General features: G+C 36.7%; 1 protein-coding gene across 4 annotated transcripts in view; it reads right to left on the reverse strand.

Moving 5' to 3' along the window:
* WNK3 (WNK lysine deficient protein kinase 3) overlaps window positions 1-25,326 on the reverse strand; it is a 161,428-nt gene that overhangs the window by 80,144 nt on the left and 55,958 nt on the right. For all 4 annotated transcript variants that reach the window (XM_073889219.1, XM_073889218.1, XM_073889217.1 and 1 more), the window contains 3 exons: window positions 23,595-23,889; window positions 22,205-22,398; window positions 21,957-22,106 (listed from right to left, as the gene is read on the reverse strand). In XM_073889219.1, the coding sequence (XP_073745320.1) occupies window positions 21,957-22,106; window positions 22,205-22,398; window positions 23,595-23,889 (639 nt within the window). The remainder of the gene's footprint in view (window positions 1-21,956; window positions 22,107-22,204; window positions 22,399-23,594; window positions 23,890-25,326) is intronic.

Below are 25,326 nucleotides of genomic sequence, written 5' to 3' on the forward strand. Positions count from 1 at the left end.
GAAACAGCCCAAGTGTCTATTGACTGATGAATGGATAAAGAAGATATAGTAAATGTGTGTGTGTGTGTGTGTGTGTATTAAGTCCAAATTGTTAAAACTATGTTTCAAAACTGAATGCACAGATAAAAACTGAGAATGTTAACATGTATAGTATGATAAAATATATTTCATAATTGCTATCCCCACCAAACAATAGTTTGCCTTACATAACTTTTATTAGTCATCTACCAATAATCAGTCTTTTAGCTCATTCCACCATCCTCCCAAATTGAAGATTTCAACTGTGCTGCTATTTCAGAGGTTGGCTCCTTCCTGGAAAATGAGAGCAACCTGAAAAGGTTCCCACCCTTTAACATCCTCAGTATTCCAACTAATTTATATTGCAAAAGGGAGAAGGCTAAATATTGTCCCTGTAAATCAATCCAAATGACTAATGTCCTTATCATTACCAGTTTCTACATTATGAAGACATACTAAGCAATATGTGCCTTCTGAGAACATTTTTTGACAATGCTCAGTAAACACACCAACTGTTTAGACTAATTTCCCTCCAATTAATTTCACAATAAACACAATATTGTGCTAAATAGCATTTTTACATAAATGGTCTAATAGCCTCAATCCAGAATCTCTCTCTCTTGAGAAATCAGACTAACTTTAATTCTCAATTTTTACACATTTTCATTTAATGGAATTAACTACTTTATAGAGGAAGTTACAATGAAGAATAAATGAGATGCTGCTGCTTGAAACATAGTAAGGTCCTCAATGTCAGCTCCCTAACTATAAGATTTATTCCTTTAGAATGCCTTGGAAACTGTCCTCAATATCTTAAAAATGTCTTTACCAGAATAAACGTATTGTTTTAATCATATTCATACACACACAGTAGACCCATGGATGTTTCTGAACAAACTGAGCACAGGGAATCTTTTGCCAATTAACAACAGCGTTATACACATCAAGAGAGTCCATTCCTCATAGTTTCTGTACTGTCTTGAAAGCATTAGAAAAACAAATGTAACCAGAGACAAAGTAAACATCTCAAAGGCATCGGTATCTTCAGTAACTATCTTTATGGGTCTTAAACATACTATGGTTATAATTAAAATCACCAAGACTGAACTGTAAAGATATTACTTTCCTGATTATGAAACTGGAGCTGAAAATTATAATGATTCCACTGAGATCAGCTATGAGACAGTAATAAAATTGGAAATGCTAGTAAGAATAACAATTTCCAGAGTAATCTTACAAATATATATTTCAGATATGCTAATATATAGATTTATCTGTGAAAACAATACATAAAAACATTTTATTGACTCTTGATGCATTCAAAGTCTGAAATCTGGCCAATCCTGTTACTGCTTCTAACAACAATATCAACAAAAACCTGAAAGATACCCCTAATCCTAGCTGTCAGTGCTAAATGTTTGCAACAGCAAAAAATCACTAAATTACCTTTCCTTATTTTAATCCACATTCATGCAAAAAAAAAATCTAAGAGACTGAATCAATACAGTAAGAGTGAACATATATATTCACTCTACTACTCTAGAAAGCAAGATGATTTTTTAAACTAGAATAAAGTCATAACATCCCAGAAAAACTAAAAAAGAGTGTCATCCACAGATCATAAATGGTGGGGAATCTCCAAAGGAACAGAAAACAATAGATCACATCCACAGGGAAACAAAACCTATGGAAACCAAGGCTTCAAACATGTATATGGAAAAAACTTATTACAAAGTTAGGACTGATTTTTGAAGCACCAAACCTACTCACTATACCGGAAACATGAAGTGGCCTTGGGGAATTCATCTGACAGATTAAATGGGAAGGTAAAGGGGGAACAATTGGGAAAGCCTATCCACACCCAAACTCCTGTTGTGCTAAGAAATAAGCAGCAATGAAGTTTGCTCAAAAACTCAAGCAGGAGCTGGACCAGAAAACCAGGAAATCACCAAAACCCTGAGAAACACCAAAGCTTAGAAAAAGAGAAGCACCAAACTCAGCAAAGTCTTTAGAACAATTTCAAACCTGCCCATTTTCACTGGTGTTTCAGGATACCATGATTAGAGACTCTCTGACTCCCTTTTCTCCACATTGTGAAAAGTGTAATTTCTGTAGTGAGCACATAGTTCAAAAGCAATATTAACAAATGAGTAACTTTGTTCCCCTTTTGCATTGTTAAGTGGCTACACTATCCCTGTACTGCCTGTTTCTGGACTCTTCCAAGAGAGAAAAAAGCACCTTGCTAATTTGTGGGTCATGCTGTGAGAATTTTATGTCACTCAAAACTGAATAAAATCCTAAAAGATAAAAAAAAAAGAACAATTAACTTGAATAGGTACTTAATGCTGCCTGGCAGTCTTACTACCATTCATTTTACCATTCTCTTAGAAAACTGATTCGGAGGGGGAGATAAACCATGAGAGATGATGGACTCTGAAAAACAAAATGAGGGTTCCAGAGGGGAGGGGGCGGGGGGGGATGGGTTAGCCTGGTGATGGGTATTAAAGAGGGCACGTTCTGCATGGAGCACTGGGTGTTATACACAAACAACGAATCATGGAACACTACATCAAAAACTAATGATGCAATGTATGGTGATTAACATAACAATAAAAATTAAAAAAAAAAAGAAAACGGATTTATACCTTCTCCTCTCTCCTCAAACTTTTAATACATATTCCCTCCCCCAAACTCATACTCTGATGATGACCATGCTTCTATTTCACCGAGAAAATAAAAAAGAAACAAGAAAAGAATTACCATAAGCTCCCACTACCACATCTACTCACCTATTATCATTTGTGCCCATACTCTCTACCTTCACCCATATTATTATGGACAATCTGTCTGGGATCCTACGCTAAGGCCAACCCCTCTATTTAGAAACTAAACTTCCATCTCCTCTCACCTTCTCAGGAACATCACTCTAGTAATTTTCCTTTCTCTTTCCTATATTGGCAATTTTCCCCTCCCTTTGCAATCGTTCCTCTTATGAGATTGTATCCCCATTAAAACAAACCCTTGCAATCAGAGCTCATTGAGATATGACCAGTTATGAAGCTGGGGCAGGGAAGAATAGAATAGGTCTATAATATCTTGTTGTGTAAATGTAAGCTCAAAGAATGATGGGGACACATCAAAAGTATAAAGAAACAAGCTTGAAGAGGATCCCACTAGCCTAATCTGAGATAGCTGGTACATCAAAAAAAATAATGATACTAATGAGTTATAACCCATAGAATAAAATGAAATCTATACTGTTATACATTTAAATAGATCAATTAATAAATGGGGAAGAATGGAAAACTGTAATCCAATTAATAAATATAGAATTTGAAAACCACCATATGGCAATCACCATAGTAATAACTGTTGTAGGCAACAATCTTCAATGGCTACCAAAACTGTGGGTAAAGGTTTATGATTAACATAGTCTCAAAGTAACTCCCCACAAATTACTTAATTATAAAATAAAAAATAGTAACTTTTCAGTGGAAAACCCTGGTAGACACCACCTTAAACCAGTGATCAAAATTAGTATCACCTTTGCAATGACATGGATGGAACTAGTGTGTTATGCTAAGCGAAATAAATCAATCAGAGAAAGACAATCACATGATCTCGCTGATATGTGGAATTTAAGAAACAAAACAGAGGATCACAGGGGAAGAGAGGAAAAAAATAAAACAAGACAAAATCAGAGAACAAGACAAACCCTAAGAGACTCTTAAGCATAGGAAACAATAGATCACAGGGTGGCTGGAGGGGAGAGGGGTAGGGAGATGCGGTAACTGGGTGATGGACATTAAGGAGGGCATGTAATGTAAAGAGCACTGGGTATTATATAAGACTGATGAATCACTGACCTCTACCTCTGAAACTAATATTATATGCTCATTGGATTTAAATAAAAATTAATTAAAAATATTAATATCACCAGTAATAAGATAATGGATAGCATGTGCCTCCTGATATAATGCACTGAAAAGGACCCAACATCACCTTTACAGTATTCCTATCACAAATGCATAACCTGAATCTAATCATGTGGAAACATCAGGCCAATCCATTTTGAATACTAATCTACAAAATAACTGGCCTATACTCATCAAAATCATCAAGGTCATGAAAGACAAAGAAAGGCTAAAACAATTGCTCCAGATTAGAAGAAACTATTAAAGGAGCATGACAATAAAATGAAAACAGTTATCCTAGATTGCATCCTGAACCAGAATATTTTTTCTCTGCTATTATGAAAAGGAGTCACATATTTAGAAGAAATCTTCTTTGGAGAACAGTTAAAGATGAAGAATCTGAAAGAATTCTGGAACACCCATTAAACATCCCACTCAGTACAGCTAGCTACAAAAGATCTCACTGCTACTGCAGACATTCAGGAGATGTGAGGTGAGACAATGTTAACCTAGAAGTTACAAAGTTTACACACTTTAATTGAGGAAGCCCAAATCAGCTGCCAATGTTAATCAATCACACTTTCATTTTAAATATAAAGCAACACCCCAAAAAAATGACTAAACATGGGAGGAGATTTAGCAACCATAAAATTAATAATATGTATTCTAACCCAAAGGAATGACTCAGGAACATGAAAATAAGCAAATTAATGGAAAGAACTCAATTGTACATCAGTGGGAGAAAGGAAAGATGAATGAACTAGAGTTACATATATGAGCATGGATGAATCATAAACAATATTTTTTTTAAAAATGTGAAAGAATGTATATGCTAGTATACTATTTACATGAAGTTTTAAATCTTGCAAAAAAAAATACAGGTATCCAGGGAACAGCAAATGTGCTAATAATTTTTTATTTCTTTTTTTTTATTTTTTTATTTATTTTTTTTTTAAAGATTTTATTTATTTATTTGAGAGACAGAATGAAAGATAGAGAGCATGAAAGGGAAGAGGGTCAGAGGGAGAAGCAGACTCCCTGCTGAGCAGGGAGCCCGATATGGGACTCGATCCCAGGACCGTGGGATCATGACCTGAGCCGAAGGCAGTCGCTTAACCAACTGAGCCACCCAGGCGCCCATAATTTTTTATTTCTTAAGTTGAGTAATAGGTATATGGGAATTCCTTGTGTTATTCTTGATATCCTTGCATATATCACAAGGATTTCATTGTAAATACTTTAAGTCAAGAATATAGGTTAATTAATGAAATATTTCAGCAACAGTCAATCCTATTCTACAAGAGGTTCATATACATTCCAATTATGTAATCCTTAATATAAAAGAATGTGCCTGCTTTCATTTATTTTTTTAAAGATTTTATTTATTTGAGGGGTACCTGAGTGGCTCAGTTGTTAAGCCTCTGCCTTTGGCTCAGGTCATGATCTCAGGGTCCTGAGATTGAGCCCTGCATCGGGCTCCCTGCTCCCTGCCCTGTGGGAAGCCTGCTTCTCCCACTCCGGCTCCCTCTGCTTGTGTGTTCCCTCTCTTGCTGTGTCTCTCTCTGTCAAATAAATAAATAAAATCTTTAAAAAAAAGATTTTATTTGTTTGAGAGAGAGCACAAGTGGGAGTGGGGAAGGGGAGAGGGCGAAGGAGAAGCAGACTCCCCACTGAGCAGGGAGTTTGACACAGGGCTCAATCCCAGGACCCTGAGATCATGACCTGAGCCGAAGGCAGCTTTTTTTTTTTTTTTAAGATTTTATTTTTTATTATTTATTTGTCAGAGAGAAAGAGAAAGAGAGAGAGAGAAAGAGCAAGCACAAGCAGGGGGAGCGGAAGGCAGAGAGAGAAGCAGGCTCCCTGCTGAGCAAGGAGCGCAATTCAGGACTCGATCCCAGGACCCTGGGATCATGACCTGAGCCGAAGGCAAATGATTAACCGACTGAGCCACCCAGGCATCCCTTGAAGGCAGATGCTTAACCAAGTGAGCCACCCAGGCATCCCTTGAAGGCAGATGCTTAACTGGCTGAGCCACCCAGGAGCCCCAGAATGTGCCTGCTTTTAAAAAGAAAAAACAAACTATTTTTGATAGTCTCATCAGTTCAGATCAGGTTTGCCACCAAATGAATTTTGGCAACAAATATGGCAAAATCCTTTCAGTATCCAAAAACTTTTAGAATTAAGACATTAGGACCTATAATAAGAAATGGAGAAGTCTACAATTGTAGTAGGATACTTCAACACATTTTTTCCCAGAAAGTAAAAGAATAACTGGACAAAAAAAAGGATATAGAGAATTTGAATATTATAATTAAGAAGCATGATGTAATAAATATAGAGAAAACTTGGAATGCTCCTCCCAGAATGGAAAATATATATCTCAAGCAGATAAAGCAAAAAAAAAAATCAAATTCCAGAAAGTAAAAAGCATGGTCTGACTACAATGCCATAAATATAGAAATTAACAATAAAAATTATCCAATTCAAAATTAACAATCATTTAAAACAAGTTTTATTTAAGAGGAAATCAAAACAAAATTTTTAAAACTTCTTACAAATAAAGTCACTAAAATACTGGAATAGTGGTATAAGAATAAAGATCAAAGAAACAAAAGAGAGAGTTGAGAAATGAGTAATTTCAGATATGATAAAGATACCATTTCAGATCAGTGTGGAAATGACAGACTATGTGTGTTGGGACAAATGTCTATTCATTTTGAAAAAAAAAAAAACAACACAACTAGATCTTTACTTCAGATAGTCCACAAAAAAAAAAAATCAAAATCCCAGTGGAATATAGAGCTAAATGAAGAAAAAATTTTAAAGTATTAGAAGAAAATATAGAAAATTTTATGCTTATGAGCCTTCCTAAGCAAGATACAAAATAAAAAAGCAAAAAAAAAGTGAATAGATTTGATCTTATAATTAAAAAAAAGCTTCTGTGTGACAAAGGACACTATAAGCAAATTAGGGACGCACTAGAAGAAAGTAATTGCAATATATTTTTTTTTTAAAGATTTTATTTATTTATTTGACAAAGAGAGACAGCGAGAGCAGGAACACAAGCAGGGGGAGTGGGAGAGGGAGAAGCAGGCTTCCCGCTGAGCAGGGAGCCCGATGCGGGACTCGATCCCAGGACCCTGGGATCATGACCTGAGCCGAAGGCAGATGCTTAACGACTGAGCCACCCAGGCGCCCAGTAATTGCAATATATTTAACCAAGAATTAGTATCAGAACATATAAAGAAACCAAAGAGAAAAAGTAGAAGCTCTCAATAGACAAATGGGCAAAGAATATGAATGACATTTACAAAGAAAAAAATGAATATGCAATAAACAAATGAAGAAGTAAACAGACTAAGGTATAGCCATATCCAAGGGAATACTATTCAACAATAAAAAATAAGCAAGTGATACATGTAACAAGTTGAATGGATCTCAAGTCAATTTCAAAAGGTTATACATTGTATAGTTCCATTGATACATTATTTTCCAAAGGACAAAATGATCATGAGGGGGAACACAGTAGTGATTGCCAGGGGTTAGAGGTGGAAGAGGGTGTGACTATTAATGGATAGCTCAAAGGAGTTTTTTTGAGTGATGGAACTGTTCTGCATCCTGATTGTGGTGATTGCTATACAAATCTATACATGAAATAAATTTATAGAACTACAGATACACACAAAATAAGTGAGTGCATGTGATAACTGATAAAATCCAAATAAGGTTTTTAGTTTAATTAATAGTATCATACACTATTTCCTGGTTTTGATGATTGCACTATGATTAAATAAGATGTTAATATTGGGGAAAGCAAAGATATAGAAAAATGTCAGACTAAAATCTCCCATGAATTTCAGATTCAAAAATCCTCAACAAAATATTAGTAAATTAAATCCAACAATGTATACAATGTATACAAAGAATTACATATTATGACTAAATGGATTTATTCCAAGGAGGCAATGATGTTTCAACATTTGAAATCAATGTAATCCACAATACCAATAGTTGAAAAAAATCATAAAATTACATTAATTAACACAGAAAAGGCAAATTTTCTCAGTAAGTCGGGAATAGCCAATAGGCACTACCTCAACTTGATAAAGAACATGTATGAAAAATCTATAGCTTACAACACTCATAATAGTGAAAGACTTAATGTTTTCCTCTAATCTTGGGGAACAAGGTAAGGACGTTCATTCCCACCACTCTTATTATTCAACACAATATTCAAAATTCTAACCAGGACAATAAAAGGAAAATAAGAACTAAATGGCATACAGAGTAGAAAGGAAGAGATTAAACTGTCTCCATTTTGGAGATTACATGATTGTCTACATAAAAAAAAAAAAATCCCAAGGATTCTACCCAAAAAACTCTCCTAGAACTAATTAAGCTCAGCAAAGTCATAGGACACAAGACGCACGCGCGCACACACACACACACACACACACACCCCACACACAGACCAATTGCATTTCTATGTACTAACAATGAACATGTGGAAACTGAAATAAAAGCAATACCATTTATAATCTTTCCAAAGAAAATTAAGTACTTAATTAAATACTGTTAACAAAAGATGTTCAGGATATGTACACTGAAAATTACAAAATGCTAATGAAAGCAATCAAAGAAGACTTAAATATATGGGGAGACATTACATTCATGCACTGGGAGACTCAATATAGTAAAGATGTCAATTTTCCCCACATTTACATATAGGATTAATGCAATTACTCTCAAAATCCTGGCAAGATTTGCTGTAGATATAGACAAGATTCTAAAATTTACATGGAAAGTCGGACATCCTATAATAGGTAAAATAATCTTTAAAAAAGAACTAAACTGAATTTAAATAATTAAAAAAAGAAGACAGTGGGAGAAAACACTTTACTCAATGTTAAGTCTTTCTATAGAACTACAGTAATCAAGATCTAAATAATTAACAGAGAAACAGAGACATAAATGAATTAAACAGAATAGAGAACCCAGAAAAAGACCCACACAAGGGTGCCTGGTTGGCTCAGTCAGTTAAGCGTCTGCCTTTGGCTCAGGTCATGATCCCAGGGTCCTGGGATCAAGTTCCATGTCAGGCTCCCTGCTCAGAGGGGAGCCTGCTTCCCCTCCTCCCTTTGCCCCTCCCCCTGCTCCTTCTCTCGTTTACTCTCTCTCAAATAAATTCTTTAAAAAACCAAAAAGACCCACACAAATATGCCCAACTGATTTTTGACAAAGGCATAAAAAGCAATTCAATGGAAAAAGGATAGTCTTTTCAACAAATGATACTAGAGCAACTAAATATCTACAGGTAGAAAAAAAGAAAGAAAAAGAAAAACCCTGAATATTAACCTCACACCTTACACAAAAATCAACAAAATAACATAGACCACCTAGATCATAAGTGAAAACCATAAACTGAAAAACAAGAGAAAATCTGTAGGATCTAAGGCTAGGCAAAGAGTTAGATTTCACATCAAAGACACAATCAATACCAAAGAAATTAAAAAATGGGACCTCATCAAAATTTAAATTTGTTCTCTTAATTTCTTGAAAACCGTTTATGTTTATATAAAGCAAAAATTATAAGATTGCACTGTGTGGTTTATGATATATGTAGATATAATATAACATAATAGATAATAATATAACATTATAGCTTAAAGCCTAGAGGGAATAAATGGTTACATGGTTCTTATATTTTACATAATATAATATTAAAGCCATGTAGAAACTGAAGAATTAAGAATGTAAAATAAAATCCCTTGAGCAACCACAAAAAAAAAAAAAACCCACTGAAAAGGAACATGAGAAACTTTTGGGGGTTTGGGAAATGTTCAATATCTTGACTATAGCACATATCTGTCAAGTCACTGAATTGTGTGCTATAAAAAGATATGCAGTTTATTGTTCATAAATTATACCTGTATAAAGTTGTTTAAAAATGGAAAGATCGGGGCGCCTAGGTGGCTCAGTCATTAAGTGTCTGCCTTCGGCTCAGGTCATGATCTCAGGGTCCTGGGATCAAGTCCCGCATCGGGCTCCCTGCTCAGCAGAGAGCCTGCTTCTCCCTCTCCCACTCCCCCTGCTTGTGTTCGCTCTCTCACTGTCTCTCTCTCTGTCAAATAAATAAATAAAATCTTTAAAGAAAAAAATGGAAGGATCCATAGCTAACATCATACTTAATGGTGAAAGACTCAAAAGCTTTCCCACTAAGATCAGGAACCATACAAGGATGTCCTCTTTCACTACTTCTGTTCAACAAGGCACCGGAAGTTCTAGAAAGAGCAATTAGAAAGAAAAAAAATAAAGGGCATCCAAATTAGGAAGGAAAAATTATGACTATCTTTATTCCTAGATGTCATGATCTCATATACAGAAAATCCTGAAGAATCCACACACAGAAAAAATATTAGAATAAACTTATTTAGCAAAGTTAGAGTATAAGAGCAACACACAAAAATCAGTTGTATTTCTATACATTAGCAATGAATAATCCAAAAAGGAAATTAAGAAAATTCCATTTATAACAACACAAAAAAGAATGCTTAGGAATAAACTTAAGGAAATGTAATACATGTATGTTGAAAACTATAAAATGTTGCTGAAAGAAATTAAAGAACGCTTAATTTAATGAAAAGACACCCCATATTCATGGATTGGAAGACATATTATTATTAAAAACTATTACTATTATTAAAAAACAATAATACTGAAGGCAACATTCAGAGTTAACACAATTTTTATAAGCTTTAGTAAGCTGATTCTAGAATCATATGCAGGGGATCCAGAAGAGCCAAAATCGTCCCGAAGAAAGAAAACAAAGTTGGAGGAATCATATTTTTATGGCCAACTGATTTCCAACAAGTGTGACAAGTCAACAGGGAAAGAAGAGTCTTTCAACAAATGACGCTAGGAAATTTAATATCCACATAAAAAAATGAAATTGGACCCATACCTCAAACTATATACAAAAATTAACTCAAAATGGATCAAAGACCTAATTTAAGAGCTAAAATTTAAAACTTTTAGAAGACAAACATAGCAGAAAGTCTATTGGAGTAGGCAATAGTTTCTTAGGTAAAACATGAAAGGCACAAAGCAACCAAAGAAAACAGATAAATTGGACTTTATCAAATTAAAAAATTTTAAGCTGCAAAGGACACTGAATGGGAGAAAATATTGGCAAATCACAAATCTGATAAGGATGTAGCATCCAAAATATATGTGAAGAACACTTACAACTCAACAATGAAAAGACAAAAACTTAATTAAAAAATGAGCCAAGGACCTGAATAGATTATTTCTCCTAAGAAAAAAAAGGAAGATATGCAAAGGGTCTATAAGCATAGGAAAAGATTCTCAACATCATTAGCCTTTAGGGAAATGCAAATCAAAACCACAATGAAATACCACTTCACACCCATTAGGACGCTACGATCAAAAAGACAAGTAACAAGTGTTGGTAAAGATGTGAAGAAATTGAAATCCTTATACCTTGCTGGTAGGAATGTAAAACCATACAGCTGCTTTGGAAAACTTGTCAGTTTCTCAAAAAGTTAAACATGGAGTTACCATATGGCCCAGGATTTCACTCCTGGGTATCTAACCAGAGAAATGAACGTTCATACAGTAACTTTATACAAGTGTTCATAGCAGCATTATTCACTACAACAAAAAGTGGAAACAACTCAAATGTCTATCAACTGATAAATGCATAAACAAAATATATCTATACAACGGAATATTATTTGGTTAGAAGAAGGAATGAAGTACTGATGCATGCTACCCCATGGATCAACCCTGAAAACATTATCATAAGTGAAAGAAGCCAGACACACAAGGACATATATTGTATAGTTCTATTTATGTGCAATGCCTAGAATAAGCAACTAAATAGACGGAAAGTAGATAAGCGAATGGCAGGGGCAGGGGAAGGTGGGGTAGAGAATAAAGAATGACTGCTAATAGATATGGAGTTTCTTTTTTGGGTGATAAAAATGTTCTGGAATTAGTGGTGATGATTACACAACCTTGTGAATATACTCAAAATCATTGAATTGTATACTTTAAAAGGGTGAATTTTATGGTGTATGAATTATATCTGAATGAAAAAATGCCTGGATAAAATTGATAGAAATTGTTAAAACACAGAAAGAATATTTAGCTGAAAAGACAATAGAAAAATTAAAACTGGATTCTAAAAAAATTTTTTTTACCCAAAGAAGGCTGGCCATGAGGAATAAAAAAAAAAAAGAAAACAGAGGGGTAAAGTGAAAAAAGAGTAAAATGGTATATGTAAATTTAGTCATATTAGTCATATGTCATCATATCACCAGACACAGAAAAAGCATTTGACAAAATTCAACATACACTCAAGATAAAATATTTTTAGTGAATTGGGAATAAAGGGAAATCCTTCATCTGATAAAGGCCATCTAGAAAATCCTACAGCTAACAGCATACTTAATGGTGAAATATTGAGCACTTTCTCCCTTACATCAGGAACAAGGCAAAATGTCTAGTATCTTCTTTGCTATTTAACATTGTACTAGAGGTCGAGGCCTGGAATTGCAAAGAACCTAGAATATCCAAAGAAATCTTGAAAAAGCAAAATGAAGTAGAAAGACTTGTACTACCTAACTTCAAAATATATTATAAATCCAATGGGAAAAGGAAATCTTTTCAATAAATGAAGCTTAAACAATGGATATTCATATGGGGGACAAAAAAGAACTTTGACCTCCTACTTCACACCACTCATAAAAATTAATTTAAGATAGACCGTAGACCTGAACATATAACATAAAAGCATAAAAGAGGAGAGTATTTTTGTAACTTGGGTGTCAGCAAAGGTTTCTGAGGCCACAGAAACAATAACCACGACAGAAAATTTTGATGAATTAGATTTCATCAAGATTAAATACTGTTTCATCAAATGAAGTCATTACAAAAATTAATGGGCAATCCACAGATTGGAGGAAATATCTATAGAACATGTATTTGCTAAAGGACTAGTATTACCCAGCATATATAAGAACTCCTAACAAGTCAAAAATGACAAGGCAAAACTACAACAGGCAAAATAAAATGGGCAAATGCCTTGAACAGATGCTTCATAAAGAAAAATACACAAAGGCCAGTAAATACATGAAAAGGTGCTCAACAACACAGTCATCAGGGAAATGCAAATTGAAACCACAAGATACCACTACACACCCATCAGAATATCTAAAATTAGTGTTGGTGAGGGTGTGGCACTCTCATATATTGTTGGTGTTAGTGTAAGTTAGTGCAACCAATTTGGAAAACTGGCAATTTCTTAAAAAGTAAACAAATATCTATCCCAAGGCCTAGTGATTCTACTCCTAGGTATTATCCAGGAGAAATAAAAACATATGTTAACAAAAAGACTTATACAAGAATATTCATCGTAGTTTCATTCCTAATAAACCAAAACTAGAAACCACTCAGGTATTCATGAATAGTAAAATGGATAAACAGATTTGGTATATTCATACAATAGAATATTGCTCTGCAGTAAAAAAAAAAAATTATTGATACACACAACATGGATCAATCTCAAAAACACACTGAGAGAAGCCTTATACAAGAGTATACATCGTATGATTCCAATTATATGAAGATCTAGAACAGGATAAACTAGTTAAAGTGAAAAAACTCAACAGCAGTCGACTCTGGTGGGATGTGGGAGCTACCAACTGGGGAAGGGCACAGGGAACTTGCCGCAGTAATGGCAGTATTTTGTACTGAGTGGGCAAGCTACAGACTGCAGGCCAAAGCTGGTGCACCATCTATTTTTGTGAATAAAGTTGTACTGGAACACAGCCGTGTCCATTTTTTTTCATATTGCCTATGGCCATTTTCATGTAATAGCAAAACTGAGTGGCTGCAAGAGACTATATAGCCTACAAAGCCTAAAATAGTTACTACCTAGACCTTTACAGAAAATGTTTGCCAACACCTCATCTATATTTTGATAATGGCTTGGGCAACACAAGTGTAAGCATCTGTCAATTCTCACTGAACTATAATCTATGCATTTTACTGCATATAAATTTAAACTAAAAAAATTACTGAGTTCTAGCCAACGATATGAATGCTGAAGTATTTTATGAAATATACTGATGTCAACTTCAATTTTGAGATGTGCCAGAAAAATGAGATGGATTGATAAATGAATAAAGGGATGGATATGTGAGCAAATACAGCAAAAGTTAACTGTAGATTCTAGTTGATAGGTATATGGGTGTTTACAATTTTTCAACTTTTCCATATTTCTGAAATTTTTCTTAATAAATATCGGGGAATTTTTTTTTAATTAGGTAAGGAAAGTATCCAACACATGCCCACAGAAATGAATATTCCAACCCAAAATACCTTGTAAAGAACTTTATTCTAAAGAAATAAATCCCAGAATAGCATGCTTTGTCCGAAGAAACTTCAACTGCAAAGATCTTTATTAATCCTTGATCATCCCTGTTAGGAGTCAGTTTGCACACACTGGAATTCATTGTAATTTATGCCCTTGATGAAGAGAGAATTTTATAAAACACACAGTACTTAAGATAATAGCTTTTGGAAAAGTAATATACCACCACTAGAAAACTCTTATAGTATAGCACACCTCTTATCTAAGGACCTCAAAGCATTTTATTAGCCAAACTCAATCAATTCAGAGTCTTTAGAGTTATCTAAAGCGAATAAAAGAGAAGGAAAAAAAGAATAAACTGGATCGTCAATTCCTTCCTATAATTAATTCAATCAATCCCGAGTTAACTAAATCTCAATGAAGTTATCATGCCCTTTTTCTCCAATTCTGGCAGGGAGGATGCTATCTTACAAAGAGGCTGGATAGTGTAATGACTGAGGGCAAAGCCTCCGCAGCCAGGTAGTCTGGGTTCAAATCCTGACCCTCCTGTAACCTGTCTGAACCTCAGTTTCCTTACCTGTAAAATAGGGGTAATGATAGCTACTATTCATACAGTTGTTATGAGAATAGTACATGTAAAACCAGTAAGACAGTATTTGGCACCTAGGAATCACTTAATAGTGTTCATTATTATCATCTCGTAAAGGCAAATGCTTTATTACTAATGTAGAATAAGACAATCACAGGCTCCTAACATTTCACCACTAACAGCAATACTGGCCTCCTTGCTGTTCTTCAAACAGGCCAGACACTCTCCTTCCTCGGGGACTTTGTGGTGGTTATTCCCTCTGCCTGAAATGTGCACTGTGGGCTGCCTCACCTCCTTCAAATGTTTGCTTGAATGTCACCTTTTCAATGAGGCTTACCCTGATCACCACCTTATTTGAAATTATAACCCACTTTCCTCCTTACCCTGCTCCACATTTCCCCCAATCTCCTGGGACCATACTATAAATTTACTTTCTATTAAGGTTATTGATAGTCTCCCCCCATTAAGAAACAAAAGTCAATGACAGAAGGGACTTTCGTGTTTTATTCACTGATATATTTTTTTTGTTATCAAAAACCATCATCTGGTTTAACCCCTCCAACTTTACAGATGAGGAAACTCCAAAGAGACCTGAGTCAAGGCCACACACTGAATAAGGAAGGAAAAGACCCCGAAAGAGGGACTAGGACTCCCTGTCCAATGCTATTTCTACCTAGCTCATTATCTCCCTGACCCTTGAACATTATAGAAAAATCACAATCGTCTAGATTTTCCCCCAGGAGGATTTACCTTCGGAATTTTTTGGCTTTGCAAATGCTATTGCGTCTGTGACATAGAAATGCTCTGAAAGACAGTGGAAGCCTGTACCAGAATACTAAATGTTGACAGATGAACAGAAGAAGACGGCTGATTTGAAAGAGCTATCCCAGAGCTTTGATAGAGGGTCTGCTGTTGTCATCGTTTCTGCTGACCCAAAAACAAGTGTGAGCCAGAGGATGGCTGCCACTGTGGCTGGACAGACTGCTGCTGAATGCATGTTGGCCGGTCCTGCACTAGGGTTCTCTTCAGGGGAAAGGTCTGACTGCTGTCTAATGCCTGAAGCACTTGAGGCTGCTCTAAAGGCTGTTACATATTGTTGTTCCATTGCCACTGGTTGCAACGGTTCTTGCAAAGGTTCTTGCAAATCTGTACTGTGTTTACAATGGCCTTTGACATACCTGGTAATGGCTGAACCTGGTTAGGTGCCTGTGAAGGAGGTAACCGCTGCTGGAAAGCAGCATGGTGGCTACCCAGACTGCTGCTGATTTATGGGACCTTCTTGAATAGACAACTGATGGCTTTTCTGTGCTTGTCTATAAGATGAATGAGTCGTCCATCTGCTGATGCTGAATGAAAGCTGAATGAGAAACCTGGCTTGGTGTTAAATGTGATTGCAAAAGCTGTGTAGAAAAGTGTGGGGGCTGGATCCGGGTCTGTGAGGAAGCCTATTGAATGAAGGACATCTGTGCAGGGTGTTGAAGCTGTCCTTCCACAGCCCTCTGAGATGTAATGCTAATTGACTGGGCTTCTAGCTGCTGGTGTCTAAAATGGACATCTGCTTGTGATGGAGCTGCTGAGTGCCGGACATAAATAAAGGCTTCACAAAATGTGTCTGTGTTTCTAAGGGTGATGTTAAAAATGGCTTTTGTTCCAACTTTGAAGAATTGCTACCTTAGGGTGGTGTTAAATAGGCTTGTTGGTCAGAAGTCTGTACTATAAAGGTGGTACTGGGTGTAATTTCTGATCCGAAGAGTTTGTAATATGTACGTGCTTGCTATCAGGAGAGCTTACTGTATATACTTACTGGGTTATGAAGGTTGCCTGTTCAGTTGTCTGGATGGTGTAAACAGTTTGTGCTGAATAATGGGCATGCTTAAGAGGCAGTAGCTGGTAAGCAAACTGTTCTATAGATGGCACAGAGTAAGCTCTTTGGATTTTATATGCTGGCTGGTCTGGAAAAGGTGATGAAACCGGAGGCTGTACTGGAAAACCAGGCTGCCCTTGGCCTGGGGCCAAATAAGTGGGTTGTACCACAGGTGGGACTGGAGAAGAAGTCTGCATAGAATGGGTTGACTATGGTGGTTGCACAGTGTAAAGAGAATACTGTGGGGCTGGCAGTAAATAAACAGGCTGTGCTGGAGCCTGGATTGGGTAAGTTAGCTGTGATGGGTAAGAAGCTTGTTCCTGGGGACAACGGCAGCTGCCCAGGAGCCTTCAGTGGGAAGGATGGCAGTTCTGCAGGTGGTCCCGGATAAGCATGTTCAACAGAATAAGATGGCTATTCCAGGGACTGAATCACACTTTCAGTACCACCCTTTGGCTGCTGCTCACTTGCATGAGCTTCAGACACTCGTAGAATACAATCCTGCTGAAACTTTTTGTAGTGATGCCATAATCTTAAGGTTGTAAAATTAATGGCTGCTGCTACATAGAGGCTTGGGAACAAGGTTTCTTCAAATGCACAGTCTGGCTTTGTGGCACTAAAGAACCTAGAGCTATAGATTCCTGATGTAGTACTGGATATGGGTGGGGTACTGAATGTATCTTTTGTGAAGGCTGATTGGCCCCCGAATGCCCCCCAGTGGAATTAGAAGGGAACTGAGCTGTACCAGCAACATTCTGTGCACTGATCAGGTATTGGGCAGAATGACTTGACAAAGCTTGAGGACAATAAACCAGTAAGAAACCAGAAGTCTGATTAGCATCTGGTGATACAGTCAACGCCTGCTTTCCATTTCTAGGGCCAGGCTCAAGTTGAAGACCAACTGTTAGATGCTCGGAAGTCATCTGTGAAGCAGGCAATGTCTGAGGAGAAACTGCAGAAAGACTGATTGTGGAACTCCAATAACTGGCAAGTCTAAAATCATAGATTAGGCTGAAGTTTGTCCATCTACTCCAAGGTCAGCTGCAGTTCCTGGTTCTTGGTGCAAAGAAAATTCAAATTATAAATGCATATACCATGCCAATTTTAATGGGCCTGTCCCAGACAGAATGACAGATAAAATAATGCTATGTTCTAAAAATTTGAGCAAGTTATTAAAAAGGTGCTGGGTATAGTTTTAGTACTACAAAAATCCTTAATACCATGAGTAAATGCTAGTTGAATACATTAAGGGACTGAGACCAGTCCCAGTAATATACTGCTCATGGCTTCTCATTTATTTCACTTGCCACATAACTCATTCAAACCCTGGCAGAGATTCAGAGTAACCGAATCTAACACTTTCACACACCAGAAACTGGAAGTTCCAAGAAAAAGCTCAAAAGAATTTCAATATCATAGCTAAAATGAACACAGAAGCTCTCTAAAGAGGAGAGCAGAGAGTTGGCTGAATAAATATAGGTTGGTTGCAGTAATTCCTAGAACTTGAACTACCACATTCATAAGAAGACACCAATGGTCAAAGTGCTTGCTTATGTGGCTTCTATATGTGCTGAAAAAGTCTAAAAAACAGCACGTGAGGGGCGCCTGGGTGGCTCAGTTGGTTAAGCAACTGCCTTCAGGTCATGATCCTGGAGTCCCAGGATCAAGTCCCACATCGGGCTCCCTGCTCAGCAGGGAGTCTGCTTCTCCTTCTGACCCTCCCCTCTCTCATGCTCTCTCTATCTCATTCTCTCTCTCAAATAAACAAATAAAATCTTTAAAAAGAACAGCATGTGATATACAGATGTATATATAAACAAAATTATGTATGTATACATAGGGGGAAAAAAGACAAATCTAGTGGCTTTACCCATAAATGTAAACAATAAGATGTTTCTAGCTGGAGAAATAACAGGTGATTTTCACTGTCTATTTTATAATTTCATAGGCTTTATTTTTAAATAGGTAAATAACACTCATAATAATTTTTAAAACTTAAAATTTGAAAACACATTTTAAAATACACATATCTGCATACTTATGTGGTTGAACCTAAGTTAATTTAAGTGTCCATTCAATACACTTTGCATTAAAATCTTAGGAAGAAACAAATCAAACCACAAGAGCTCAATTATGAATATGTATCATGTTACCTATAAACAACAGCCAAATACCAGGCTACTGTCAACTCCATCAGATTAAATTACCCCAGCAGATTTTGAATGTATCTGACATTTGTCAAGTTATGTGTATGCCTTCCCCTATAAGACTGTGAACTCCTTGAAGATAAGAACCATATTTTATTTTATCTTACATCCACAGAAATGGTAGTCATTAAAAATTATTGATGAGCTGTGACTTACTATATACCAATCTCTTAAAAGAAACAGATGTGCCAGCTGCTAACTGAATCATATACAGAGAATGTTCAGACCATCTCATTCCCAAAGAAATAAGGCACATGCAGGGGAGGATGAGGTTGAGAAAAGAAAATGCAGTGATGGCAAAGAAAAGCTGAACCATGTGTCCAGGCCTCATAACCTTGGGAACCAGAATATAGTCTTAATATATGAACTCTCATAAAGACTGTTTACTCCTTCCTTGTCAGAAATGAATAATGCTGACCTTTAGAGTCAAAAAGACAAAAACATTTATTTCTCCTATAGAAATGAACACGAATCAAAAAAAGCCAAGATCCAATAGAATCAGTATCCAAAAAAAAAAAAGAATTTCTATAATTCAACACCAAAACATACAAATAATCCTATTTAAAAATGGGCAGGGGCGCCTGGGTGGCTCAGATGGTTAAGCGTCTGCCTTCAGCTCAGGTCATGATCCCAGGGTCCTGGGATCGAGTCCCGCATCGGGCTTCCTGCTCCTTGGGAGCCTGCTTCTCCCTCTGCCTCTCTCTCTCTCTCTCTCTCTCTCTCTCTGTCTCTCATGAATAAATAAATAAAATCTTTAAAAAAAAAAATGGGCAGAAGACATGAACAGATATTTCTCCAAAGAAGACATCCAGATGGCCAACAGACACATGAAAAGATGATCAACATCACTCATCATTAGGGAAATGCAAATCAAAACCACAATGAGCTATCACCTCACACCTGTCAGAATGGCTAAAACCCAAACCACAAGAAACAAGTATTGGTGAGCACATGGAGAAAAAGGAACCCGCTTGGGAATCCCCCGGTGGGGATGCAAACTGGTGCAGCCACTTCCATTACTGGGTACTCCCCCCAAAGAATACAAAAACACTAATTCAAAAAGATAGATGCACCCTGATGTTTATAGCAACACTAATTACAACAGCCAAATTATGGAAGTAACCCAAATGTCCACTGATAGACGAATGGATAAAGATGTGGGGTGTGGGAGTGTGCATGTGTATGTGCGTGCATGCGTGTCTGTATATATATGTGTGTGTGTATATATATAGTTTATATATATATATAGTATTGTGTATACATATATAATGGAATATTATTTAGCCATAAAAAAAGAATGAAATCTTGCCATTTGGAACAACATGGAGGGATCTAGAGGGTATAATACTAGGTGAAATAAGTCAGTCAAAGAAAGACATATACCATATGATTTCACTCATATGTGGAATTTAAGAAACAAAACAAAGAAAAAAAGAGACAAAACAAAAAAACAGACTCTTAACTATAGAGAACAAACCAATGGTTACCAGAAGGGGGGGGATGGGTGAAACAGTTGATTGGGATTAAGAGTATACTTACCTTGATGAACACTGAGTAATGTATAGTATTGTTGAATCACTACACCTTCACTACACCTGAAACCTATTAGAATGCTATATGTTAACTACACAGGAATTTAAATTTTTCAAAAAGCCAAGAATTTTTTTAAAAAGCCAAAAGGTTTTTTATTAATCTTTTTTTTATGTTCAGTCAGCCAGTGTATAGTACCTCATTAGTTTTTGATGTTGTGTTCAAGGATTCATTAGTTGTGTATAACACCCAGTTCTCATCACAACAACACGTGCCCTCCTCAATACCCATCACCAAGCTACCCCATCCCCCCACACCCCCTCCCCTCCAGCAACCCTGTTTATTTCCCGGAGTCCATAGTCTCTCATGGTTCCTCTCCTTCTCTGATTTCTCCCCCTTCAGTTTTCCCTCCCTTCCCCTATGGTCCTCTGTGCCAATCCTTATGTTCCACATATGAGTGAAACCATATGATAATTGTCTCTTTCTGCTTGACTTATTCCACTTAGTATGATCCCTTCAAGTTCTATGCATGTCAATGCAAATGGTGGTTATTCATCCTTTCTGATGGCTGAGTAATATTCCATTGTACGTATGGACCACATCTTCTTTATCCATTCATCTGTTGAAGGGCATCTCGGCTCCTTCCACAGTTTGGCTATTGTGGACATTGCTGCTATGAACATTGGGGTGCAGGTGGCCCTTCTTTTCCCTACATCTGTATCTTTGGGGTAAATACCTAGTAGTACAATTGCTGAGTCATAGGGTAGCTCTATTTTTAACATCTTAAGGAACCTCCATAAATTTAGATGAAAGTGCTAAAAACTAAATAAAATATTATTTTATTTTATCATTTCTAATTAACTATGAAAGAAATCCCTCCAGGGGTGCCTGGGTGGCTCAGTCACTTAAGCGTCTGCCTTCAGCTCAGGTCATGATCCCAGGGTCCTGGGATTGAGACCCACATCGGGCTCCCTGCTCATGGGGAAGTCTGCTTCTCCCTCTCCCTCTGCCCTGCCTGCCCCCCGCCAAGCTCGTGTGCACTCTCTCTCTCTCTCTCTCAAATAAATAAATAAAATCTGGGAAAAAAAAAGAAAGAAATCCCTCCACATTCACACTGGGCTAGAAAAATCTAATACAAAGAACAAATCATCATCACCAAGAGCAAGAGATCTGAGTCCTAAATAAGTTTGTTTTTCCATCTATGGAGTTCTCACTTTCTTTTCCAATTATACAAGCAGTGTCTCAAGATTCTAGTTTCACAATGTTAGGCACATACTCAAGAACATCTTTGGTGAAGGAAAGCATAAACAACTTTTGGCTTTCAGTGTGTTTTATACAAACTATAACGAAATTATGAAAGAGAGCCTTTGCCTGTCAGAAAATCTAGGCAGTGTTCAATATGTTTAACTGAATACAGAGTCTCTAAAATATATCTTACCTTTATCTGTGAGACTTTCTGGACAGTTAATGGGGAAACTTGGGGTTGTGAGACAATCGGAGGTCCAAGGACATGTACAGGCAAAACAGTGGACTGACCTTGAACCAAAGGCAAAATGTGGGGCTGAGTCAGCTTTGGCTGCTGTTGCAACTGTTAAATAAGAAAAAAAAATACATTAAAGATAAACTCTCCCATTTACAGTAAATATATATGGATTATATATTTAAAATTATAACAGTTCACCTCACCCCTGAAATCTGCTGGTAATGTCCTACCAGCTGCTGGGATGGATAAATCATCCCTGGAACATTTATTTCAGTCTGTGGGATGTTGGAAACCACTTGAGAGCCCATCATCTGGTCTGAGGAATAGGCCATACTGGGCTGACTTGAAGTATCTGAGTGTATAGCAGATCCAACTCCTGCCTCGGACAAATTGTCACCTACGACAAAGAAAATAAGCAACAGGAAGAAGGAAAAACTTGAAACACAAGGTCCAAATGGCATAGAAAATAAGTGTTTTCTATGTTTTTTTTTTACTCTGACAACCTGAGACAACTTGAAATAAAACATGTACATTACACAGTTAACCAAAAAACATTATGTAAACTCTCCATGCTAAAACTGTGGTACAACTAAAATTTTCTTAGTAAAGCAAACCTAAAAACAAAGAATCACATAAAAATCAACTCCTTTTGCTGGTCATTATCATTTATACTGAAAAATACTCATAAGTCACAGGAACTGGCAATACCAGTTACTTCCAGAACTGGGTAAAGTCAAAAGAGATGACTAAAATAAGGAAGACTAAGTGAAAGGATTGTGAGAAGCAGTTAAATATTTAGATCCCTGTGCCCACCCTCCATTCCACACATTTGGGTGATTGCTTCTCCCCTAACCAACTAATCTCATTTACTAATTTCAGTAAAATCCAAGTGTCATATTCTCATTCTCCTAGAACCTGGCTAGAAAATAATACTGTCTTTATAGAACAATTAGTTATTACTATGAAAATACTCTGTCCTTCTAGAGAAGAGAATGCATTACAGCAGAAAAATTAGAGGAACTATGATAATTTTATACCTGAGTCTAAAATACAAAGGATCTTAAAATCTATAAAATTCCTTCTTGAAGAATACATTTTCCCTTTAATTCCAAATTTTCTTTATTAAAGGATTTACATTAGACCTTTAAGAATAGTAAAAAGATTATAATCCTTATTCAATTAGCACCTTGGACAGGTCACATAACAAAACAGTGTCTTAATTTTAAAATAAGGAAACTAGCCGGCTTGTCTATTTCAGGGATTTTGTAAAAGGACTGATGAAATGATAGATAACAGAATGCTTTGAAAAACACAAAAGTAGGGGCGCCTGGGTGGTTCAGTCATTAAGCGTCTGCCTTCGGCTCAGGTCATGATCCCGGGGTCCTGGGATTGAGCCCCGCATCCGCTTCCTGCTCAGCGGGAAGCCTGCTTCTCCCTCTCCCACTCCCCCTGCTTGTGTTCCCTTTCTCGCTGTGTCTCTCTCTGTCAAATAAATAAATAAAATCTTAAAAAAAAGAAAAACACAGAAGTACTATTTTGAGATAAGAGAATACAATTACACATTTGTTTGCTTTTATAAATTTTAACTGTTACCTGTAACAGAGGAGCAGTGCTGCTGTGGTTTTCTTTGTAGAAGCTGTTGTCGAACATGTTGATCAACTTCAGTTTCTTCACATTCAGCCCCAGTGTGCTGAGCAGGAGCAGGGGGCAAAGCTGTATTCTGGGGCTGAGGGAGTACATTCCCTGCAGACTTGCACTGGGATTCCCTGCGTTCTTCCAAACAGCCAGCTGGCTTCTTCTCCCTTGTCTTCTTTATCAGGGTGACCCGGTCTCTAATGGACTTAGCAACAGCTTTGGAATCACTTTCATGGAAGAATCCTGACTTGACCTACAAACAAAACATAAGCAAACTACATCTTTAACATTTACAATTTTAACTTTTTACTAGCAGAGTTATTTTGTGCCCCCAAATTCCAAATGCTATTAAATAACAGTTAATTTATTTACATGTTCCTTCTTTTTTTTCAATTCAATATAACTGACAGTTTCAGGTGTACATCATAGTGATTCAATATTTTGGATGTACATCTATGTTCTTTCTTAATCAGACATACATAAATCCAGAACCTTTAATCAGCATAAGAAAAACAATACCATTACCAAACATTGTTAAAATAATTCTGGCTTTAAACAAAAACAAATAACTTGATGTTTCAGTACATGCAGTCTTATTACAGAATATTTGTGACTGTCATTAAGGTTTGTGAACGATTAAAAAGGTTTCCTTATTCAACAACATTAAGTGTCTACAATGTGCCCAGTACTGGACTCCAGAGACATATAAGTTACTATGTCGGTCCTTTGTCCTGTATGAGCACACAATCTGGTGGTAAGATGGTACAAATTTAACTTAAAAAAGGTAGAAATGAGCTGCTGCAAAAGCCCTAAAGGAAAAAGTAGAGACAGCGTCACAGAGAAAGGTAAACTCTGACTTGAATTAAAACAAAAAAAGGAACTTGCTGGCTATTAAGGGAGGTGTGGATGAAGTTTAGAGATCCACACTCTAGGCAAAGGGAAATATGCTCACAGCAAAGTACTACATCTTACCAGGCATTAGAAGAGTGAGAGAAGAGAAGTTAAGGGCTTGCTGTCTGAGAAGAGCAGGGCTGAGTAGCAGAGAAGATGACTTGAGGAGGTGTCATGGCATATCATTCTCAGTCCTACAATCTGTTTTTTAAAGCATGTCTTGGGGGTCTGCAGACTCAGGGAAATTTCGTGGTAGTTGAAAGATGATTAAAATGTTAGATGGAATCCATATATTTAATTTCATTCCCTCCCGAAGCTCCAAAAAAACCCCATACTATATGGATTTTTAAGTTGTAAACCCAGAAGGACAGGGAGAATAAGAGAAAGACAACAGCAACAACATTTTGGACACTCCGGAATATGGAACACAGATTAAGTAATAAGTGACCTAGCAGTCCTGAAAAAGGTGAACTAGGGAAAGCTGAGAAGCATTATCACTTATACCGAAAAATACTCATAAGGCACAGAAACTGGCAATACCAGTTACTTCCAGAACTAGGTAAAGTCAAAAGAGATGACTAAAATAAGGAAGACTAAGTGAAAGGGTTGTGAGAAGCAATTAAATGTTTAGATCCCTGTGCCCCACCCTCCATTCCACACCTTTGGATGATCGATTCTCCCCCTACCCAAGAAGCCTGGAGTTTTGTTCTCTGGAGAGAGTAAAAGAGAGGATCTCTGGACTATGAAACACCAGGCACAGTTGAGGGTAAGGCTACCGTGTGGAAAACAAGATTAAATG

The sequence above is a fragment of the Callorhinus ursinus genome, unplaced genomic scaffold, assembly GCF_003265705.2.
Source record: "Callorhinus ursinus isolate GAN/ISIS: 27379988/994484 unplaced genomic scaffold, GSC_fseal_2.0 scaffold103, whole genome shotgun sequence".
Taxonomy (NCBI): Eukaryota; Metazoa; Chordata; class Mammalia; order Carnivora; family Otariidae; genus Callorhinus; species Callorhinus ursinus.